Below are 21,874 nucleotides of genomic sequence, written 5' to 3' on the forward strand. Positions count from 1 at the left end.
TGTAAAAAATAAGTGGTTTCTTGGCACAACTTACCCCCGGTTCAGCGGCCTATATATTTCTGTTCTGAATGAAATATTAACACTACCTTTTAAAAATCATGTCTATCTTTATTTCCCAAACACAATCAAAATCACTTTTTTTCTTTTAAGCATATTTAACACAGGCTTAACACCTAACAACACTTTGTACTTTTTAAAACACTTTTAACATAGGCCAGGCCCTGTTATTACCTCATATCCCAGTGATGGGAAGAAAACACTTACATTTGCCATTGGCTCAACTTACCCCAAGTCAAACATTTGAACTTTCATGCTAGGTTTAGGACATCATATTGAAGATTATAGAGACCCCAACTGATGTATAAAACAATCTTAAAATGATCCACTTTGGTTTAGATATAAACGCCCAAAAAACCTCTAACACAAATTCACTTGACTTGGTGACCTAACTTTGACCTAACTTGCTTACCAGTTTTGCCATGGTGTTTCTTTCTCCACAGACTTCATTAAATGATTACCTTTTCCTAAATGTTACGTCAAATTATTACATTTTGTCTATGGTTTCCCAGAAACAAGGTTGTCTCAATTTACCCCACTCTGCCAAATTTCACTGCCTGTATCACAACACAGAGGGTGCAGAATGGGTGTGTGACAAGCACATCAATTCAGAATGGTGCAACAGGCCAGGGAGCCTGGTTACAATGTATAGTTACACTGGATGGATGATCTCTGAACATGTAAGGACATAATAGGCTATTTGCCTAAATGCCAACCAGAGATAAAAATAAAAAAAGCTCCACGTAAATGTATCAGGCTAAAATAGAATACAGAGGATGAAAAATAAGAGTATTAAAAGTGATGCTACAAGATGTATAATTTTAGCCAGTCGTTTCTAAACAAGCATACAGAAGGCCTGTTTGTCATATTTCACCCTGTCATATTTTGTGTGAAAAATTAAACAACTTTCTTAAATTGAACTTTTCCTAAATGTATCAGTGCCATCCAGTCTGTACATGCAGCCTCATCTGTCAAGAGATCAACTGCAGGGAGAAAAACTGGAACTGCTCCTCCTCCAGAAACACGCCTACATGCAAGAAGAGGCGAGGAAATAAAATCACCCACTGCAAAAAATGGTAAATGTGTTGGAATTTGTATATGCTCATTTTCACTGAAACCCTTGTTCAACAAGAATAATGCAATTAAGCATATGAGATTGAGTACACTAATCAGGGTTTTATTCTGTTATTCAGCTCATTTATCATGTTTCAGGAGTATATTGTACAGTAAAGCTTCTTCCCTCAGAAAAACTGGACAAAATCAAGAATCAAAAAGAAAAAGTATATTATTTAAACTTTTGATATGTAACTTTTCCATTGAAAACACAAAGCAGATAGAAAGTTGTGTAGCCTAAAGTACAACCAAAACACACCAAATTAAAGAAGAATGATGATTAGTAGGCAAAGGTCAGAATGGGGGGAAAAGGGAAGCCAGTAATTAAGAGCTCATTGCATCTAGTGCTGCACTGCTTTTTATTGAAGAAAGTGAAAACGGAAAGAGCTGAATAAAAACGAATAACATTTTTGTGAGGCAGCAAAAACATTCACAGTTCCACAATAATTCTATAAACCATACTGTGCCTTCAGAAAGTATTCACACCCCTTGACTTTTCCAAATTTTGTTGTGTTACAGCCTGAAATCTAAAATGTATTACTTTTTTAAATGAAATGTCTTGAGTCAATAAGTATTCATCCCCATCCTTATGGGGAGCCTAAAGTTCAGGAGTAAAAAAAAAAAAAGAGCTTAACAATTCACATACTTAGTTGCATGGACTCACTCTGTGTGCAATAATAGTGTTTAACATTTTTGAATGACTACCTCATCTCTGTACCCCACACATACAATTGTAAGTTCCCTCAGACGAGCAGTGAATTTCAAACACAGATTCAACCGCAAAGACCAGGGAGGTTTTCCAATGTCTCACAAAGAAGGGCACCTATCAAATCAAATTTTATTTGTCACACACACGTGTTAAGCAGATGTTATTGCGGGTGTAGCGAAAAGCCTGTATAGAACTTCGGTAACGTTTTACTCAAATTTGCTCAGTAAAAGTCCCCAGCTAGAATAAATGCAGCCTCAGGATATGTGGTTTCCAGTTTGCATAAAGTCCAATTAAGTTCTTTGGGGGCCATCATGGTGTTGGCTTGAGGAGGAATATACACGGCTGTGACTATAACCTGAAGTGAATTCTCTTGGGAGGTAATACGGTCAGCATTTGATGGTGAGGTATTCTAGGTCGGGTCAACAAAAGGACTTGAGTTCCTGTACGTTATCACAATCACACCATGAGTAGTTAATCATGAAACATACATCCTCACCCTTCTTCCTGGAGAGATATATATTCCTGTCTGCGCGATGAACTGAGAAACCAACTGGCTGAATGGACTCAGACAGTATATCCCGAGAGCCATGTTTCCGTGAAACAGAGTATGTTACAATCCCTGATGTCTCTCTGGAAGGAAATCCTTGCCCTGAGCTCGTCAACCTTAATATTCAGAGACTGAACATTAGTGAGTAATATACTCGGAAGAGGTGAGTGGTGTGCACACCTCCTGAGTCGGACTAAAAGTCCACTCCGACTTTTTGGTAGATGGGTAAAAATAAAAAGCAGACATTGAATATCTCTTTGAGCATGGTGATGTTATTAATTATACTTTGGGATGGTGTTGCAATACACCCAGTCACTACAAAGATACAGGTGTCAGAGAGGAAAGAAACCGCTCAGGGATTTCACCATGGAGCCAATGGTGACTTTAAAACTGTTACAGAGTTTAATGGCTGTGGTAGGAGAAAACTGAAGATGGATCAACAACATTGCAGTTACTCCACAATACTAACCTCAAATATTCCAAAACTTGCATCATGTTTGCAATAAGGCACTAAAGTAAAACTGCAGAAAATGTTGCATAATGTTATGCTCATCATCGGCAAGGAATAGGGAGTTAAGGATAAAAATATATCAGAATAGAGCTAAGCACAGGCAAAATCCTAGAGGAAACCTGGTTCAGTCTGCTTTCCAACAGACACTAGGACATTGAATGTTCCTGAGTGGCCTACTTGCAGTTGTCAATTAAATTGTCTATAGCAAGAAAATGGCAGTCTAGCAATGATCACCAACCAACTTGACAGAGCTTGAAGAATTGTAAAAATAATAAATTTGCAAATATTGCCCAATCCAGGTGTGCAAAGCTCTTAGAGACTTACCCAGAAAGACTCACAGCTGTAATTGCTGCCAAAGGTCATTCTAAAGATGTATTGACTCAGGGGTGTGAATACTTGTGAAAATGTGATATTTCTGCATTTCATTTTCAATACATTTGCAAAAATGTCAAAAACATATTTTCACTTTGTCATTATGGTGTGTAGATGGGTGAGAAAAAAAGCAATTTAAGCTATTTTGAATTCAGGCTGTAACAACAAAATATGGAATAAGTCAAGCAGTATGAATACTTTCCGAAGGCACTGTACATATTTATTTATACAGTGAGAATCTTTGTGAGATTAAATAAAAATGCATAAATTGCTTCATAGAAAATAAAGGCTTGAAGTGAAGAATAAGACAGCACTGAGGAACTTGACAGCAAAAGTGATGCAAGATATTACTTAGCATTGCACAATTCTTGGCCTCTGGTGCATAGACTAGGCTACAGTCCATAATAATTAGCAGGTACTGTATCACACAAGCCTATTTCAGGTAAATTCTGTGTGTATTCTTCTTACTATAGTATTATGGCTATGAGATCTGTAACTCAAACTTAGTCCTAAATAATCATTAAAATTCCAGGACCAAAGAGTATGTGAAAAGCATCATCATCCTTTGACTGATGCCCAGATGATTAAACCAACGACAACAGCAAGAACTGCCAGAACTACAATGAGAATGCAGATCTTCTTTCTAGATTTGCGCTGAAAGGGGCAAAATAAACACTTAACGTTATAAGAACATTCATTTGATGCAGCATTGTAAAATATACAGAAAAAGCATAATGATTTATTCACCCTCAAAAGAATGATTCTTATGTTACCTACCTGATAGTCTGCAGCCTGTGCTAACTGCTGGGTGGCATTCTGAACATGAAGGTCAGCAGTTTCGACATTGGCCTCTATACTGTCTAGGGGTATAAATGCACAGTGAAAGGGTCATTCTCTCCCAGAGGTTCAGTTTTGGTTGAATGTTTTCTTGAAAATGTTGCTTAAAAAGTTAGAACCTTTGACTTGTGCACCATGACGATGACTAGCCTCTCAAATTATGTCATTATCACGTTAACATCCCTTCAGTTTTAACTGTGGGACATAATCGTGTGTGTCTAGCTAGCGTAGCTGTTTGTCATCCTCTGTACCCAGAACACTCATTAGACTGTTCTCCATAAAGACTCCTAAACATGCAGTATTTGATCCCTGTAGGCGTATGCTGTCAATGTTTTGAAAGTGGAAAAGTTTCTAACAGTCAGAAGTTTAGAGGAGTAAATGACTGAATGTATGCTTACCGATCACATCACCTTGCTCATGGACCATCATTCCCAAGTCCTTAAATATTTCATTTATATCTGTAATATCAGACTAAAAAAAGAGAAAACAATCATTGAATAAACAGACAACATAAATGAAATGGACTGGATATAAATCCATTATGTAAGTGTGATTTGCAGGATAGCATAAGGCAGTGATCATCAACTAGATTCAGCCGCGGGCCAATTTTTTCTTGAGCGGATGGTCGGGGGGCCAGAACACAATTACAAGTTATTTGAAGACTGCAAATTGACAGCAAGAAGCCCAATATTTTACTAAAACATAATCATTTCAAACCTCACTTGCATTGGTATAAGTTCCCGTGTCTCTCTATTATGCGTGGGAATACTTGGGAACAGATTTGGGAATGCTGATCCTCAACACTGGGGCCCCTCAGGGGTGCGTGCTTAGTCCCCTCCTGTACTCCCTGTTGACCCATGACTACGTGGCCAAGCACGACTCCAACACCATCATTAAGTTTGCTGATGACACAACAGTGATAGGCCTGATCAATGACAACGATGAGACAGACTATAGGGAGGTCTGGCAGTGTGGTGAAAGGACAACAACCTATCCCTCAATGTGAGCAAGACAAAGGAGCTGATCGTGGACTATAGGAAAAGGAGGGGCAAACAGGCCCCCATTAACATCAACGGGGCTGTAGTGGAGCAGGTCAAGAGTTTCATCTTCCTTGGTGTACACATCACCAAAGAACTATCATGGTCCAAACACACCAAGAGTTGTGAAGAGGGCACGACAACACCTTTCCCCCCTCAGGAGATTGAAAAGATTTGGCATGGGTCCCCAGATCATCAAAAGTTCTACAGCTGCACCATCGAGAGCATCCTGGCCACTTGCATCACTGCCTGGTATGGCAACTGCTTGGCATCACTTGGAGCTGATTTTATGGTGTTTTTACAGTCCGTTATGTCAAAAAATAATTATCTGAAAACTTAGGGGGGCAAATAAAATCACCTTCGGACCAAATAAGCTATGATTACTGTATGGCTTATGGTATAAGACAATTTAAAGGAATGAAAGACATCCAGCAAAATCATAATTTAACCCTGAATCTTGTTCACTGATGGTGAGTAATAGGAATGCTGTCACCTCTAGCTGTCTGATGGAAGTCTCTCTCTCCTGGATGAGCTGCAGGTCCTCTTCAGTGATGGCCACCTCCTGGGACTGTAACTGGACCTGGGCCTGCCCCCCACTGTAGAGTCAGACATGGGGAAGACGTGGTGAACCACCCAAAGCAAACACTCACCTCCCACTCCGTCTGTCTGGGCTAGAGAGAGATGGGCCTGATGGGCCTGTAAAGACTGACATGTAAACACTAAAGTGGATGTTAAGATAAACAGGCAGTTAGAGAATAGTCAACTGTGGGTTTTGTATGTGAACATTCATTTGATGGTTAAGCAATTCATAGTAGAACAAAAGGTCAGGACAATCAAAAAAAGAGCTAAACACCAATAGACCAAATCAAAAATATTATCTAAACGGTAAAAGAGGATGTTTACATTCTCCACAACTGTAGGCAATAATAGAGGAATCAGGATGATGAACTCTGGGTAAATCCATTAAATATGAGTGTCTACAGTGGTTCCTTCCTCTGTGGTCGGCATGCAGTTTTATGTGGCAACAAGACAGTGGGATGTATTTAAACAGCTTGCACAGTACATTTAGTGCAGCATGTCTGTGTACTATTTCACTCAAAAAGCACGAGACCACTGAAATGCTGAACTCTGACCTTTCAAAGACGTTTCCATTTCCTCCAAAGCTGTCATCAGGATGGCCACCCTGAGGGTGGACAGAACAGTCAGTCTGATGCTCTCTAATTTCAGGTGGGATTTGATTTATGGCTTTATGTAAAGTCACTACAGTTTGTGAGGAAAGGCCACACTTGAAACATTTACATTTCTTTCCCTCTCGACAACCAAATAACTGACTACTCCTCCTATCACCAGTCAACGGCTGTATATACATTACATGAACAAAAGTATGTGGACACCTGCTCATCGAACATCTCATTCCAAAATCAGGGGCATCAATATGGAGTTGGTCCCCCCTTTGCTGCTATAACAGGCTTTCCACTAGATGTTGGAATATTGCTGTGGGAATTTGCTTCCATTCAGCCACAAGAGCATTAGTGAGGTAGGGCACTTATGTTGGGCGTTTAGGCTTGGCTAACAGTCGCTGTTCCAATTGATCCCAAAGGTGTTTGATAAGGTTGAGGTCAGGGCTCTGTGCAGGACAGTCAAGTTCTTCAACACATATATCGACAAAACATTTCTGTATGGACCTCGCTGGGGGCATTGTCACGTGAGAAACAGGAAAGGGTCTTCCCAAAATTTGAAATCACAGAATCATCTAGAATGTCAGTATGCTGTAGCGTTAAGATTTCCCTTCACTGGAACTAAGGGGCCTAGCCCGAACCATGAAAAACAGCCCCAGGCCATTATTCCTCCTCCACCAAACTTGACAGTTGGCACTATGCATTCGGGTAGGTAGCGTTCTCCTGGCATCTGCCAAACCCAGATTCGTCCATCGACTGCCAGATGGTGAATCGTGATTCATCACTCCAGAGAACTCGTTTCCACCGCTTCAGAGTCCAATGGCAGCAAGCTTTACACCACTCCAGCTGACGCTTGGCATTGCGCATGGTGATCTTAGGCTTATGTGCGGCTGCTCGGCCATGGAAACCCATTTCATGAAGCTCCCGACGAACAGTTCTTGTGCTGATGTTGCTTCCAGAGGCAGTTTGGAACTCGGTAGTGAGTGTTGCAACCGAGGACAGATTATTTTAACGCACTACGCGCTTCAGAACTCCGCGGTCCCATTCTGTGAGCTTGTGTGGCCTACCACTTTGCGGCTGAGCCCTTGTTGCTCCTAAACGATTCCACTTCACAATAACAGCACTTAAAGTTAACCGGGGCAGCTCTAGCAGGGCAGAAATTTGACAAACTGATTTGTTGGAAAGGTGGCATCCTATGACGGTGCCATGTTGAAAGTCACTGAGCTCTTCAGTAAGGCCATTCGACTGCCAATGCTTGTCTATATAGATTGCATGGCTGTGTGCTTGATTATATACACCTGTCAGCAATGGGTGTGGCTGAAACAGCTGAATCCACTAATTTGAAGGGGTGTCCACATACATATACACACGCATACTTATGTAATATATATACACACAGACATACAGTGCATTTGTAAAGTATTCAGACCCCTTGACTTTTTCCCACATTTTATTACTTTACAGCCTTGTTCTAAAATTGATTAAATAAGAAATCCTCAATCTCCACACAATACCCCATAATGACAAAGCAAAAACAGCTTTTTAGAAAGTTTTGGAAATGTATTAAAAATAAAAACTGAAATATGACATTTACATTGATGAAAAAAAAAATATTGAATACATTTTAGAATAAGGCTGTAACGTAACTAAATGTGTATATACACAGTGCATTTGAAAAGTATTCAGACCCCTTGACTTTTTCCCACATTTTGTTACGTCTTGATTGTTCCAAACTTCTTCCATTTAAGAATGGAGGCCACTGTGTTCCTGTGGACCTTAAATGCTGCAGAAATCTTTTGATACCCTTCCCCAGATCTGTGCCGACACAATCCTATATTGGAGCTCTACAGACAATTCCTTTGACCTCATGGCTTGGTTTTTGCTCTGACATGTACTGTCAACTGTGGGATCTTATATAGACAGGTATGTGCCTTTCCAAATAATGTGCAATCAATTGAATTTACCACAGGTGGACTCCAATCACATTGTAGAAACATTTAAGGATGATCAATGGAAACAGGATGCACTGGAGCTCAATTTTGAGTCTCATTGGAAAGGGTCTGAATACTTATGTAAATAAGGTATCAGTTTTTCATTTTTAATACATTTGCAAAAACAATTCAAAACACATGTTTTCGCTTTGTCATTATGGGGTATTGTGTGTAGATTGACTAATATTATTATTTTTTGTATGCATTTTCAAATAAGGCTGTAACGTAACACATACACACACCCCCATCCAGTACCTTTAAACCTTTTCCTGCATTAAACAAAAACGTTAATGTTGAAGGTGTGGTCTGTACCAGTGGAGGCTGGTGGGAGGAGCTATAGGAGGATGGGCTCATTCTAATGGCTGGAATAGAATTTGTGGAACGGTATGAAACGTTTCAAACATATGGAAACCACGTTTGAATCCGTTCCATTAATTCCATTCCAGCCATTCAAATTAGCCTGTCTTCCTATAGTTCCTCCAACCAGCCTCCTCTTGTCTGTACCTAGTAAAGTTTGTGTACATTTTTTATGATTACTAACCGACACTCTGGACTCGGCACGGACTCTGGCAACAAACGCCTTCTCTTTCTGAGCAGCCTGCCTCTGTGTCTTTTGGAAATTGGCCAGTGCATTGGAGAAGTCATTGATAAATCGGTCTTTCTGGATCTTTCTCTGGCGCTAGAAGAGAGGTATATGTAAACAAATGAGTTAACGTCACATACAGTGTTCATGATACTGTGCCATAGCATCACTCTTTAATCTCAACCGATAAGAGAATTATTCTTACGACTTCCGTCTCAGGCCCTCATGTCCTAATTTACATAAGCAGAAGTAAAATACTAACAACTCATAATGTGACTTATATGAAAAATATTTATATATATTTTCGTTAGCAAGAAATACAACTAGAATGTGTTTGCAATTAAACCCATCATTTGTCTTTCCATTGTCTAAATTAAACATCCAGGACAGTATTGAAAAACAGAAAATGTGGATGTTTGTAAGAATTGCTTTAGTCCTGCCATGGCGTGCATTCCAACCTTTCCTTATGAGCTCTACAAGAATGCAATAATTGCTTTCTTTACCACACACAAACAGAAATTCCTTCAACACTGTTGGATTTCTGCTGTCAGGAAAAATGTTCATGCAGTGTGCCTTGGGCCTTCCTTGAACGAGAAGGCACAACTACGAAAACAGGAAATAAAGGCTTAATGTGTTTAAGAATAGTGCACCAGCAGTATATATAAATAAAGGCGGATCTGAAAGTAACCCCCCCGCCCCACTGGAACCCTCTTCTCCAGAGCTAAAGATCCGAAACACGTTCTGCGCAAGCTTTTCTTTAGCTCTACTTTACGCACACATTTTTGAGGTCACCCTCTCTTCACATTTCTCACTGTCAATTGTGAATGATAATTCTTCAAGTTTTACCGGTGAAACGTCCATGTTGCATCTGCATGCCAACCATTTGATCTCAATCACAATTTCATGGGAATATGCAGTGTTGCACAGTACAGTGTTGTTTTGAATTATATACAGCAGTGGTCACCAACCTTTTCAGAGTCAAGATCACTTTCCCAGTCAAAAAGCAAGCAGAGACCTACCGCTCAGATTTATTTTTAAACATGACTAAAAACATTTGACATTAACCAAATATAAAACAGTTCTAGACCTAATACATTTCCTAGTACATTATCACAGCATCTTGGCTATATGCCTGTCCTGCCAATATTGTTATTCTCAGACCATATTAGATTTCAAAACTCAAGCTTTGATAACAAAATAGATGTGCTAATGTAGCACTTGCGAGGCACTGTGGACCATAAATTGAAATAATTTGTTTTTTTATTTTACCGGACTGATGGTACCTGCATCTGGGAACTCAAGAAAAAAAACTGAGGTCAACTCTTGATATCAGTGATCTTCAGGTCGGAAAGTCTGAGCTTTAGAAAGATGCCCGAGTTTCTGACTTTGAATTCGGAGTTGGATGACCATTCAAAACGATTGTTCCCAGTCAGAAACATTGACAATGCAGGGTAAGTTTGTTGAAAGTTGGCTAAGATAAAAGACGCAAATACAAAGCGGCAATCAGCAGTTAAAACAAAAACAAAGCATTCTCCCCAACACTGTTTCGTCATAAAGCGGGGGATGTGACTAGGGAAATGTAACCACTCTCAAATTAAAAGACAGAGCTATGGATGCAAGGACTAAAAATTATAGTTTTAACCATGTTTTTTTAATGCTATACATTGTTTGTTTACATTTACTTTGTTTACAAACATTGGAATAAAACAAGCTTATATTTTGGGTTCTGATGGGGTACGACCTTTGAACTAAACTCATGGAGGCATGTATAAGTAATATTCTTCAAGAACCAATGGATACATTTAAGTCGAAAAATGGATGTAGCAACTGTTGATTGCCAATTTAATGACAAATGCATTCATAAAAGGTGAACGGAGGGCACTTCTACAAGTGCAATTATTTTAGATTTTTTATTGACAAGTTGTGTTGATTGAGACTTGAGACTTAGGAACAGGTCATCCAGGGACCAGCTTGGACAACACAGGCCAGCCCACCTAACATGTGACCAATGAGCACTGAGGTGCTGTTCACCTAGCTGTTTTTACATTACTGTGTGAATAATGTTCTGTCTGCTATTGCACATGACAGTAGTTACTATACGTTTTGTTGCTTGTTGTACAAAAAAAGGTGTTGAGTACCTGTTCAGTTGTGACAGGTAAAGAGCCAAATTGCTTCACACTTCGGTCAGTTTCTTTGGCAAGGTGGTTGACATTCTGCTGTTTCTGCTGCCTACATTTGAAAAGTCAAAAGCCTAATTTAGATATTCCATTATAATACATATACCTGCATGTAAAAACATCTTTAAAAGTTACAGACTACAAGAGACTTATTCTGATTAAAACGGAACTCACAGTTGCTGTCTGAGCTCAGTTGTGTCTTGTGGTGTTCCCAACTTATCCACAATACTCTGTATTTCAGATGCTGGTAGAAACAAGGCACACATATTGTGACACAAAACAATACGTGGTTTCATTCAATAGGAAAAGTATTACATTTGAAAATTCATTCAAAATAAAAATATAATGTAGATATATTAATACTTTTGAGTCCACCCCCAGGCCTCATAGGATATGTATAGTAGTAGCCTATTGGCCTACTAAAGTGTGAGGATATAACAAAACTTGTTTGTACTGATTTACTTGTTGTGGTTGTGTGCACAGTTTGTCCATGTGTATCAATTACTTTGTTGTGCTATCTTTTGGATGTTGGAGATTATCGTCTGAGTAAGCACATTTGGGTCCTGCACTTTTCCGTACTGGTAGGCCATCGTTGACACATTGGGAGTCTCCCCAAGACCTTGAAATATAAAATGTTACAAGTATTGTTGTCAGTCACTCACATGGCTTGCCTCAGTTCACTTCTATTCACTACCACCTGCTTTATGTATTATGAACACTCATTCCCCTAGACATACATACTTGCTGTGGCCAAAGTGGGAAAAATCCCAAATGCTTGCATAAAATAGTTTTTAAGTGAATAAACCATGAATGTTGAGGAACATAATAGGCCATCAGTAAGAGAAACACATGAATGTACACAAGAATACAGTCTGCAAGAGGTTAGTTGAAGTTCATCAGCCAGCCGTCCAATCAGATACAGGCATTGGAAGAGAGCACAGGCAGGGCAAGCTAACGCCCTCACCCTGACAAACTAGGCCAGAAAATGCGGAAATACGAACGCCTGAATAACTGGGCATGGATGAATGTCAAATACGCCCCCTCCCCACTGTGTCTATTTGCTACTCGTATGTCATCATATACATTTCATCAAACGCTAAAAACATGAATGGTAAAGTAGCCATGTTCATTTAGATCAAGGAAATACTGCAGCGTACAAGAGATACATTGTTGTATCTCCAGTTGCACAAATGCTGACAACTTTCAGTAAACATTAATAAGATACGTTTCAGGTCGCATGATTTACAGCTTAATTGTCGCTTGTCGACATTTACTAATCATTGCATATCCAAACATTGCTGATGGCAAATTTGGGTGAACACTAAATATTCGTTTACCTTAATGAGTTCTGTCTTGACAGTCTGCTCGGCCTAACCTCTGCTTCCTGATCGGTGTGTCATGTTTTTCTAGTCACATGATCCACTCTATACCGCTTTACAGCAAAGATCAAATCAGAGTGCAAGAGGCGAAGTGAGAGGATTTACTTCGCCCAAAATCTTTCCACGAAAATAAGACCAGGAAGTGAGGAATTTGTGCATGTAGGTCAATGAGAATGTCGAATTTGGTCAACAAAAATGTAATTGATTGCTATTTTGTTACGTCTTGCTTATTTGAAAGAATAGAAGTTTCATAATGGTTTGGTTGTTACAAATGCACAGATATAATTGGACGCACATGGCATTACGGTAACTTAAAAAAAAAAAAAACTTTATAACCTAACATAGCAGGCATAAAATAAACTCCTGAAACTAGATCCCTCACATTCTGGTCTTGATGAGATTTTTTTTTTTAAATGTTAGGAGAGGTTCTCTTCTGCACTGTTCAACCAATCCAGAAAATGTGGACGAGGAGTTAAGACGTAGTGTCGCCTTGTTAACGTTCAAAAACGGAGGTGACGTCACGCGCTCTCGCTTCCATTTCCACTAACAACCGGAACATCCTTTTATAATCAGCCTCGGCGGGGCTAAGGCTAAATTGTGCCTGTTGTTTATATGCGTATTTGCCCTTTCAATGGATTGATCTCGCCTCCTCCTGCCTGCCTTCCATCTTTGAGGACATGCTTTTCCATCGTTAGAGCAGCTGTCTTCTCACTCTAATAGATCATCTTTGATAAAATGTCTAGCTCAAACAATGGGACTGGAAGCCGGGTACCTCTGATTGTTTATTTCACCTCTAGCCATTATATGATTAGACACAAGATGATTGAGTTACAAAAAAAAATCCAAAGACACATTTGATGTACTTTATGGCGCTTCATTATAAGGTAGGCCTATGCTACATTCAAAATACAATAAGAAAGGATTTATAAGTTAAACAAGGTTACATGAAAAAGACCAGGCAAATATCGACAGCAGTATAATGTGCAGAAGAGGTTTCTCAAATGCTTCTCTTCATTTGCCTCATTGAACACACTATCCAAAGTGGACAGGTCATTGCTTAGGTAAAAAAAAAATGCTACTAAGCCACATACTGTATATGTATTGACATGAATCCTTTTGTGAGAAGTAAATTACAGTAGCTGGACAATTCATCCTCTGCCCAAAAAAGGGCTATTATGAAACATTTAAATGTTTTTGCATGAAGTTAGTTACATACTGTTCACACATAGTTGAATAGTATATTGATGTAGCTTTACAATAGATCATGTAGTAGCAAATACATTTATATAGGAAGAATTTCTATTGAATATTTTCAATGTGACAATAAGATTAAGACATTTTCGAAACCATGGATAAAACAGTGCATAGATGATTGGATTTGCAGTAGAATTAAAGTAACCCAGCCAGATAAACACTTCAAAGAGAATAGGTGGTGTGCTAAAGTTTGTGTATGGATCAACTATGGAATTAACAAAGAAAAACAGCCAGCAAAAGATGAAAACACCCACCACAATGCCTAAAGTTTTAGCTGCTTTCCGCTCTGACCGTTTAGACACCACACCTCTACCTCCCTCATTGGAATTATTTTGGCTGTCTTCAATCTTCCTTAGATGTTCTTTTGCCACCAAAAATATTTTGGTATACAAACCCACCATTACAGAGCATGGAAAGAAAAAGGCTATCAATGTGTCTAGGGCGCCCCACAGAGCATTAAGGAAAAGATTACAACTTCCCAGGCAGTATATGGATGCAATGAATTCATTCAGTCCTTTCACATTTGCTTTTGAATATAGTAGGCAATATGAGTACAATGCAGCAACGGCCCAACTGGCAAAAACCATGAGCCATGCAATTGGTATAGTAATCTTTGTGGAATAGCGAAGTGGACTGCACACAGCCTCATATCGATCTATGGCTATGAATACCAGGTGGAAAATTGAAACAGATGTGAGGAACATATCAGAATGCAGCAAACAAAAAGCATCTCCAAAGTACCAGCAGCCCTCCACAGCCTTAATTGTACTAAAAGGCATCACAGTTACTCCAACTAGCAGGTCTGCAACTGCCAAAGACATTATAAGCGTGTTAGTTGGCGTGTGGAGCAGTTTTATGTGAGCAATGGAGATAATGACCACACCGTTCCCTAGAATAGTGACCAGCATAACAGAAACAAACACAAAGTATGAAGCAATTTGAACTCCTTCACTGAAGATTTCTCTGGTGCAGGAGGCATTTGATTCTGGATAACAGAACATCTTTGGATCCAGATGTTGATGAGATGAGATATCCATTGCCAAAAACAAAAAGACATTCAAGTTAGAGCTGATCACTTGCAACTGTAGTCACAGGTGCAGGTGTGTGAGTGGTGCTGAATCCAGCACAGTCTTCTTAGAAGAATGACAGAGTTTATATACTGTATTGGACATATTTTGGTCACACCCCTTTCCCAGCTACCAGCCAGTTATAATAGGTTACATGATTTACATCTGTTTATTTTATATGTGTATATTCAAGTAATGTACAGTATGATAGTTTCGTAAAATAGTGATGTCATGAGCTCTAAGCTCAGAATTACTGTTCCAGCGGTGTGTACCTCATGTAGGCACTAGGAGGAGACAAAGAACACTATTAAACAAGGTGACAGGCACAAGCATCACAGGCATTGAAATACATTTATTTCAGGCAAACAGCTTTATATGAAACAGGTTAAAAGCAGCTTCTGTTACATTTTCACTCAAGCTTTATCTTTTAGTTGCATAGCTGTCACATGTTACATCCCACAATAATTCATATATTTATTTGAACACACATACAATGTCAACTGAAACTTTACTCAGAATACAATCTAAATCTACAAGAACCTCTGCGAAAGATGTGACCACTGATGATGATTCTCAAAGCCCTCCTGAACCAAGTGTAAAAGAAAGCATAGACAATAGGGTTAAAAGCAGAGTTCAAATATCCAAACCAAACCAGGGTATCCCCCAACAGCGGGGGGATAGAGTACTCTATGAAAGGGTCAATGATGAGGCACAAGGAAAAGGGACTCCAGCAGATTAGAAACACTCCAACTACTATTGCAAGAATATTTGCCCCTCGTCTTTCTCTACGTCCAGAGTCTGCCTCTTTAAACTGACGAGATAAATCTTTAATGGACCTGGCCTGAGCCCTGGCAACCCAATATATCTTGGAATATATACAAATCAAGATCATGCCTGGGATGTAAAAACTGAAGGAGGATGCTACTACAGCCGCCACTGGACTAAAGAACACCTGACAGCCTCCAATGCACTTGACATGTGTTTCATAGAAATCCTCCCTGCCTTTCAGATTGATCTCAGGGAAGATCATTCCATAAGAAAAAATGGCAGGGACCAGCCAACTGGTGGTGATCATGATCAATACAGTGTTATTGGTGATGATCAGTCTGTATGATAGTGGCCTGCAGACAGCAAAGTAACGGTCAATGGAGATGAAGGATAGATGGAAGATGGAGGATGTGCTCAGCATAATATCAGTGCTGGTGTGGAGCTTACACAGAAACCCTCCTAGGTACCAACAGCCCTGGACAGAGCGCACAGCACTGCACGGCATTACAAACACTCCCAGAAGGAGGTCACACACAGCCAGGGAGACGAGCAGTTGGTTTACGGAGGTTTGGAGCTGCTTGAAGTGTGCAATGGAGGTGATGACCAGAAGGTTCCCAATAACAGTCACCAGTATGGCCAACACCATCGATGTGAACATCAGAACCTGAACGCTCAGGGGTCGAGCAAACCTCACACACGATCCACTCAAAGACTCGTAGCAGAAAAGAGTCTGTGATTTCACAGTGCTGTTGAGGTTCGAAGTATTTGAGAAGTCCATTCCACCTGGTGTTTTAGGCCTAGAGACAAGGAACAATTTGATCACATCTTTAAATGTGTTTTTCAACATTTTTCATGTTTTCATCTACATTTATGTTTGCAAAAATTAACTGGACTTACGTTCAATGAAAGTTTTGCAAGAATAGTGTTACTGTAACAGACGGAACACTGAACTGCTAGTCCAAAACATTGTCTGAGTAGATTATTGGGCTTCTGAAAATACAACACATCCTGCTGATAATGCTTCCCATCGGAATCCAGTTTATTTCTAAAAATAACACAAATGAGGACAATGCACTTGAGGGAAAAATGGCTATGGTAACACATTCCCATATAAATACTAAGCCATTACTATCTTCATGAAATAGTTACACATTTAATAAACACAGTTTTTATCAAACTTTTATACTATATATTCATAGTATGTAAATGTAATCGTGCAACTTGAACAACTACTTCTGTACATGACTAGTATCAACAACAATTTCACATCACAGAAGTAAATGAAGCAAAATTGGGGTAGCTTCAACTAGTCATACTGTATGGGGTTCTTGATTGAAAGGTCACAAAGAAAGAAAATAGTGTTGAAATGTCATCTTTCTTATTCTTGCTCTTTTGAAAGTATGAAAAAGTGGTATGAATAAACAGACTCCATGCAATCAACCTAAAACTTATACTCACCTTAATATCTACAAATATTGTGCGTTTATTTAATTAGTTCTCAGCAATCAATACCTCAATCCGTATGTGTCCATGGGAAGCACTCAGAACGAAAGGTGGTTGATTTTGAGCTCTGGTCAGGATCCTTTCAGCTGGGGGAAACAAAGAGACAAGTAAACACTGTAGTCATGGTGACTTGTTGAACAATTGGTTATGAAATGATGGTGTGTAATATAGATCATGCATATGACAAGTTTAATCTCACCTAATGATAGTCAGCAAACCATGCACGACCTCCTTCAGTCTCAGGCTCTACGAGCACCTAGACTTTCCTCTGAGCATTATATAAACAGACGGATGCTGCTTCACAACCAATGAAATTAGATTTTTAGTCTGTGGAGACTCCTATTGTATGTTGTTTACTGTGTCTGATGAGTCCACATGATTCAGTTGACAACATATAGTCATCAATTATGGGCCCATTTGCAATAAACAATTAGCATTGTAATAATGCAGGATTATCTGTCATAATCTAAAAAGCAATCAAGCATAAGCAAAGATCACACATTTAAGTATTCAATAATCAATGGGTATACACTGCGCGACGAGGGCGTAACTTTGAGTTGCATATTGGGGAGGTCACTCAATGGGTTCTGAGGTCAACACCCTTGTAGGTGTTAAAGAAATTACTGTGAAATAGTTGTTTCTGGTGATTTTTGAAGGGAAAATAGATCAAATCAAATGCTATTAGTCACATGCTCCGAATACAACAGTGAAATTATTAGTTATGAGCCCCTGACCAACAATGCAGTTATTTTTTATATATATCTATATACAAATAAAAAAATAGAAATAAGAGTAAGAAATAAAAGTAACAAGTGATTTATGAGCAGCAGTAAAATAACAATAGCGAGACTGTATACAGGGGGGTACCAGTACAGAGTCAATGTGCGGGGGCACCGGTGAGTTGAGGTGATATGTACATGTAGGTAGAGTTATTAAAGTGACTATGCATAGATGGTAACAACAGAGAGTGGCAGCGTTGTAAAAGAGGGGGGATGCAAATAGTCCGGGTAGCCATTTGATTAGATGTTCAGGAGTCCTCCCTATAGGCTGTCTCATCGTTGTCGGTGATCAAGCCTACCACTGTTGTGTCATCGGCAAACTTAATGATGGTGTTGGAGTCATGCCTGGCCGTACAGTCATGAGGGATCAGGGAGTACAGGAGGGGAGAGAGCACACACCCCTGAGGGGCCCCAGTGTTGAGGATCAGCGTGGCGAATGTGTTGTTACCTACCCTTACCACCTGGGGGCGGCCCATCAGGAAGTCCAGGATCCAGTTGCAGAGGGAGGTGTTTAGTCCCAGGGTCCTTAGCTTATTGATGAGACTTGAGGGCACTATGGTGTTGAACGCTGAGCTTTGGTTAATGAATAGCATTCTCACATAGGTGTTCCTTTTGTCCAGGAGGGAAAGAGCAGTGTGGAGTGCAATAGAGAGTGCATCATCTGTGGATCTGATAGGGCGGTACGCAAATTGGAGTGGGTCTAGGGTTTCTGGGACAATGGTGTTGATGTGAGCCATGACCAGCCTTTCAAAGCATTTCATGGCTACAGACGTGAGTGCTACGGGTCGGTAGTCATTTAGGCAGGTTACCTTAGTTTTCTTGGGCACGGCACTATGGTGGTCTGCTTGAAACATGTTGGTATTACAGACTCAGACAGGGAGAGGTTGAAAATGTCAGTGAAGACACTTGCCAGTTGGTCAGTGCACGCTCGGAGTGCACGTCCTGGTAATCCGTCTGGCCCAGCGACCTGTGAATGTTGACCTGTTTACAGGTCTCACAGTCGTCTGGAACAGCTGATGCTCTCATGCATGTTTCAGTGTTTCTTGCCTCGAAGCAAGCATAGAAGTTATTTAGCTCGTCTGGTAGGCTCGTGTCACTGGGCAGCTCTCGGCTGTGCTTCCCTTTGTTGTCTGTAGTAGTTTGCAAGCTCTGCCACCGCCGACGAGAATCGGAGCAGATGTCGTACGATTCAATCTTTTTCCTGTATTGACGCTTTGCCTGTTTGATGGTTCGTCGGAGGGCATAGCAGGATCTCTTATAAATATCCGGGTTAGAGTCCCGCACCTTGAAAGTGGCAGCTCTACCGTTTAGCTCAGCGCGAATGTTACTTTTAATCCATGGCTTCTGGTTGGGGTATGTACGTACAGTCACTGTGGGGACGACATCCTCAATGCACTTATTGATGAAGCCAATGACTGATGTGGTGTACTCCTCAATGCCATTGGAAGAATCCCGGAACATATTCCAGTCTGTGCTAACAAAACAGTCCTGTAGTTTAGCATCTGCTTCATCTGACCAATTTTTATAGACCGAGTCACTTGTGCTTCCTGCTTTAATTTTTGCTTGTAAGCAGGAATCAGGAGGATAGAGTTATGGTCAGATAAGCCAAATGGAGTGCGAGGGAGAGCTATGTGTGTGGGGTAAAGGTGGTAAATATTTGTTTCCCTCTGATTGCACATTTAACATGATGATAGAAATGAAGGAAAACTGATTTAAGTTTTTCTGCATTAAAGTTCCCGGCCACTAGGAGCGCTGCCTCTGGATGAGCGTTTTCCTGTTTGCTTATGGCGGTCTGTGGTGGTATGTAGACAGCTACAAAAAATACAGATGAAAACTCTTGAGGTAGATCATGAGATACTCTTCCTCAGGCGAGCAAAACCTTGAGACCTTCTTAGATATCGTGCACCAGCTGTTGTTTACATACACTACCGTTCAAAAGTTTGGGGTCACTTAGAAATATCCTTGTTTTTGAAAGAAAAGCTAATTTTTTGTCCATTAAAATAACATCAAATTGATCAGAAATACAGTGTAGACATTGTTAATGTTGTAAATGACTATTGTAGCTGGAAACAGCAGATTTTTTAAATGTAATATCTACATAGGCATATAGAGGCCCAATATCAGCAACCATCACTCCTGTGTTCCAATGGCACTTTGTGTTAGCTAATCCAAGTTGATCATTTTAAAAGGCTAATTGATCATTAGAAAACCCTTTTGCAATTATGTTAGCACAGCTGAAAACTGTTGTGCTAATTAAAGCAACAATAAAACTGGCCTTCTTTAGAGTGGTTGAGTATCTGGAGCATCAGCATTTGTGGGTTCGATTACAGGCTCAAAATGGCCAGAAACAAAGCACTTTCTTCTGAAACTCGTCAGTCTATTCTTGTTCTGAGAAAAAAAGGCTTTTCCATGCAATGATTGCCAAAAAGCTGAATATCTCGTACAACACTGTGTACTACTCCCTTCACAGAACAGCGCAAACTGGCTTTAACCAGAATAGAAAGAGGAGTGGGAGGCCCCGGTGCACAACTGAGCAAGAGGACAAGTACATTAGAATGTCTAGTTTGAGAAACAGACACCTCACAAGTCCTCAACTGGCAGCTTCATTAAATAGTACCCTCAAAACACCAGTCTCAACGTCAACAATGAAGAGGCGACTCCAGGATGCTGGCCTTCTAGGCAGAGTTCCTCTGTCCAGTGTCTGTGTTATTTTGCCCATCTTAATCTTTTCTTTTTATTGACCAGTCTGAGACATGGCTTTTTCTTTGCAACTCTGCCTAGAAGGCCAGCATCCCGTAGTACTCTACGGGATGGTGTTTTGAGGGTACTATTCAATGAAGATGCCAGTTGAGGACTTGTGAGGCATCTGTTTCTCAAACTAGACACTCTAATGTACTTGTCCTCTTGCTTAGTTGTGCACCGGGGCCTCCCACTCCTCTTTCTATTCTAGTTTGAGCCAGTTTGCAATGTTCTGTGAAGGGAATAGTACACTGCGTTGTACGAGATCTTCAGTTTATTAGCAATTTCTTGCATGGAATAGCTTAATTTCTTGCATGGAAGGAAAGTTCTTTGTTTCTGGCCATTTTGAGCCTGTAATCGAACCCAGAAATGCTGATGCTCCAGATACTCAACTAGTCTAAAGAAGGCCAGTTTTATTGCTTTTTTAATCAGAACAACAGTTTTCAGCTGTGCTAACATAATTGCAAAATGGTTTTCTAATGATCAATTAGCCTTTTAAAATGATCAACTTGGATTAGCTAACACAATGTACCATTGGAACACAGGAGTGATGGTTGCTGATAATGGGCCTCTGTACGCCTATGTAGATATTCCATAAAAAATCTGCCGTTTCCAGCTACAATAGTCATTTACAACATTAAGAATGTGTACAATGTATTTCTGATCAATTTGATGTTATTTTAATGGACAAAAATGTGCTTTTCTTTCAAAAACAAGGACATTTCTAAGTGACCCCAAAATATTGAACGGTAGGTTAAGTATTTTAGGCATATCATGTAGATTAGGCCTCATGTAAAATCATTGTCAAAAGCGCAATAAATACTGTTGCATGACGAACAAGTGCTGTTAGATTACATTATTGTTCTGCCTGTTTGGAAAAGTGTAAACAACACTTTAAATGCATTATTATCCAAATGTTGAAAGTGCGTGGGCGACAGAGAGAAACAAAATGGTGCAGTTTGAGGCCAAGTGGCGGAGAGTGATGGGGATATGAGCAGGTGGGTCTGGGCAGGTGTGATGTAGTTATCGATTGTATGTATATGTTTACTATTGTCCCCCAAAAAATTATGTTCCCCTCCGTATCCTCGCTGGACACTCTTTCATTCAGTTTCTTCTTCACATCAGCAAAGAAGGATTCTGTGTTTCAGAAACTCAATTTAAATAGAGGAGCTATCACTTGTGGTAAATATAGGCAGTTTGTTTTTAGAATGATTTATTTCTGGTTTTCAAGGTACAGAAACCAACAGCATAGCCAAAAGCATAATCATCGTTC

The 21,874-nt window shown here is 39.9% G+C and overlaps 3 protein-coding genes across 3 annotated transcripts; all 3 read right to left on the minus strand.

The window, feature by feature from the left end:
- Nucleotides 1-1,213: 1,213 nt before the first annotated feature.
- LOC139556237 (syntaxin-7-like) lies at nucleotides 1,214-12,959 on the minus strand. The gene is made up of 10 exons (XM_071369896.1): nucleotides 12,450-12,959; nucleotides 11,618-11,731; nucleotides 11,287-11,356; nucleotides 11,074-11,164; nucleotides 8,894-9,031; nucleotides 6,317-6,366; nucleotides 5,677-5,779; nucleotides 4,545-4,617; nucleotides 4,087-4,169; nucleotides 1,214-3,963 (listed from the first exon to the last, which is right to left on the minus strand). Exons 2-10 carry the CDS (start codon nucleotides 11,700-11,702, stop codon nucleotides 3,868-3,870), a joined length of 789 nt encoding a protein of 262 aa, XP_071225997.1. The 5' UTR covers nucleotides 11,703-11,731; nucleotides 12,450-12,959; the 3' UTR covers nucleotides 1,214-3,867.
- Nucleotides 12,960-13,660: 701 nt separating this feature from the next.
- LOC139556236 (trace amine-associated receptor 13c-like) lies at nucleotides 13,661-14,883 on the minus strand. The gene has a single exon (XM_071369895.1). It carries the CDS (start codon nucleotides 14,780-14,782, stop codon nucleotides 13,754-13,756), a length of 1,029 nt encoding a protein of 342 aa, XP_071225996.1. The 5' UTR covers nucleotides 14,783-14,883; the 3' UTR covers nucleotides 13,661-13,753.
- Nucleotides 14,884-15,202: 319 nt separating this feature from the next.
- Nucleotides 15,203-16,582, minus strand: LOC139556235 (trace amine-associated receptor 1-like). The gene is made up of 2 exons (XM_071369894.1): nucleotides 16,478-16,582; nucleotides 15,203-16,377 (listed from the first exon to the last, which is right to left on the minus strand). Exon 2 carries the CDS (start codon nucleotides 16,356-16,358, stop codon nucleotides 15,321-15,323), a length of 1,038 nt encoding a protein of 345 aa, XP_071225995.1. The 5' UTR covers nucleotides 16,359-16,377; nucleotides 16,478-16,582; the 3' UTR covers nucleotides 15,203-15,320.
- Nucleotides 16,583-21,874: the final 5,292 nt, after the last annotated feature.

Source organism: Salvelinus alpinus, chromosome 27, assembly GCF_045679555.1.
Source record: "Salvelinus alpinus chromosome 27, SLU_Salpinus.1, whole genome shotgun sequence".
In the NCBI taxonomy this organism is placed as follows: domain Eukaryota; kingdom Metazoa; phylum Chordata; class Actinopteri; order Salmoniformes; family Salmonidae; genus Salvelinus; species Salvelinus alpinus.

Excerpts from the sequence above, each read along its gene's own strand:
- LOC139556237 (XM_071369896.1), bottom strand. The coding sequence starts at position 11,702 with ATGGCCTACCAGTACGGAAAAGTGCAGGACCCAAATGTGCTTACTCAG. Across the intron at positions 5,780-6,316 it reads AATGGAAACGTCTTTGAAAG|TGGGGGGCAGGCCCAGGTCC; the intron begins GTCAGAGTTCAG and ends CTGACTCTACAG. Across the intron at positions 4,618-5,676 it reads CTTCCATCAGACAGCTAGAG|TCTGATATTACAGATATAAA; the intron begins GTGACAGCATTC and ends CTCTTTTTTTAG.
- LOC139556236 (XM_071369895.1), bottom strand. The coding sequence starts at position 14,782 with ATGGATATCTCATCTCATCAACATCTGGATCCAAAGATGTTCTGTTAT.
- LOC139556235 (XM_071369894.1), bottom strand. The coding sequence starts at position 16,358 with ATGGACTTCTCAAATACTTCGAACCTCAACAGCACTGTGAAATCACAG.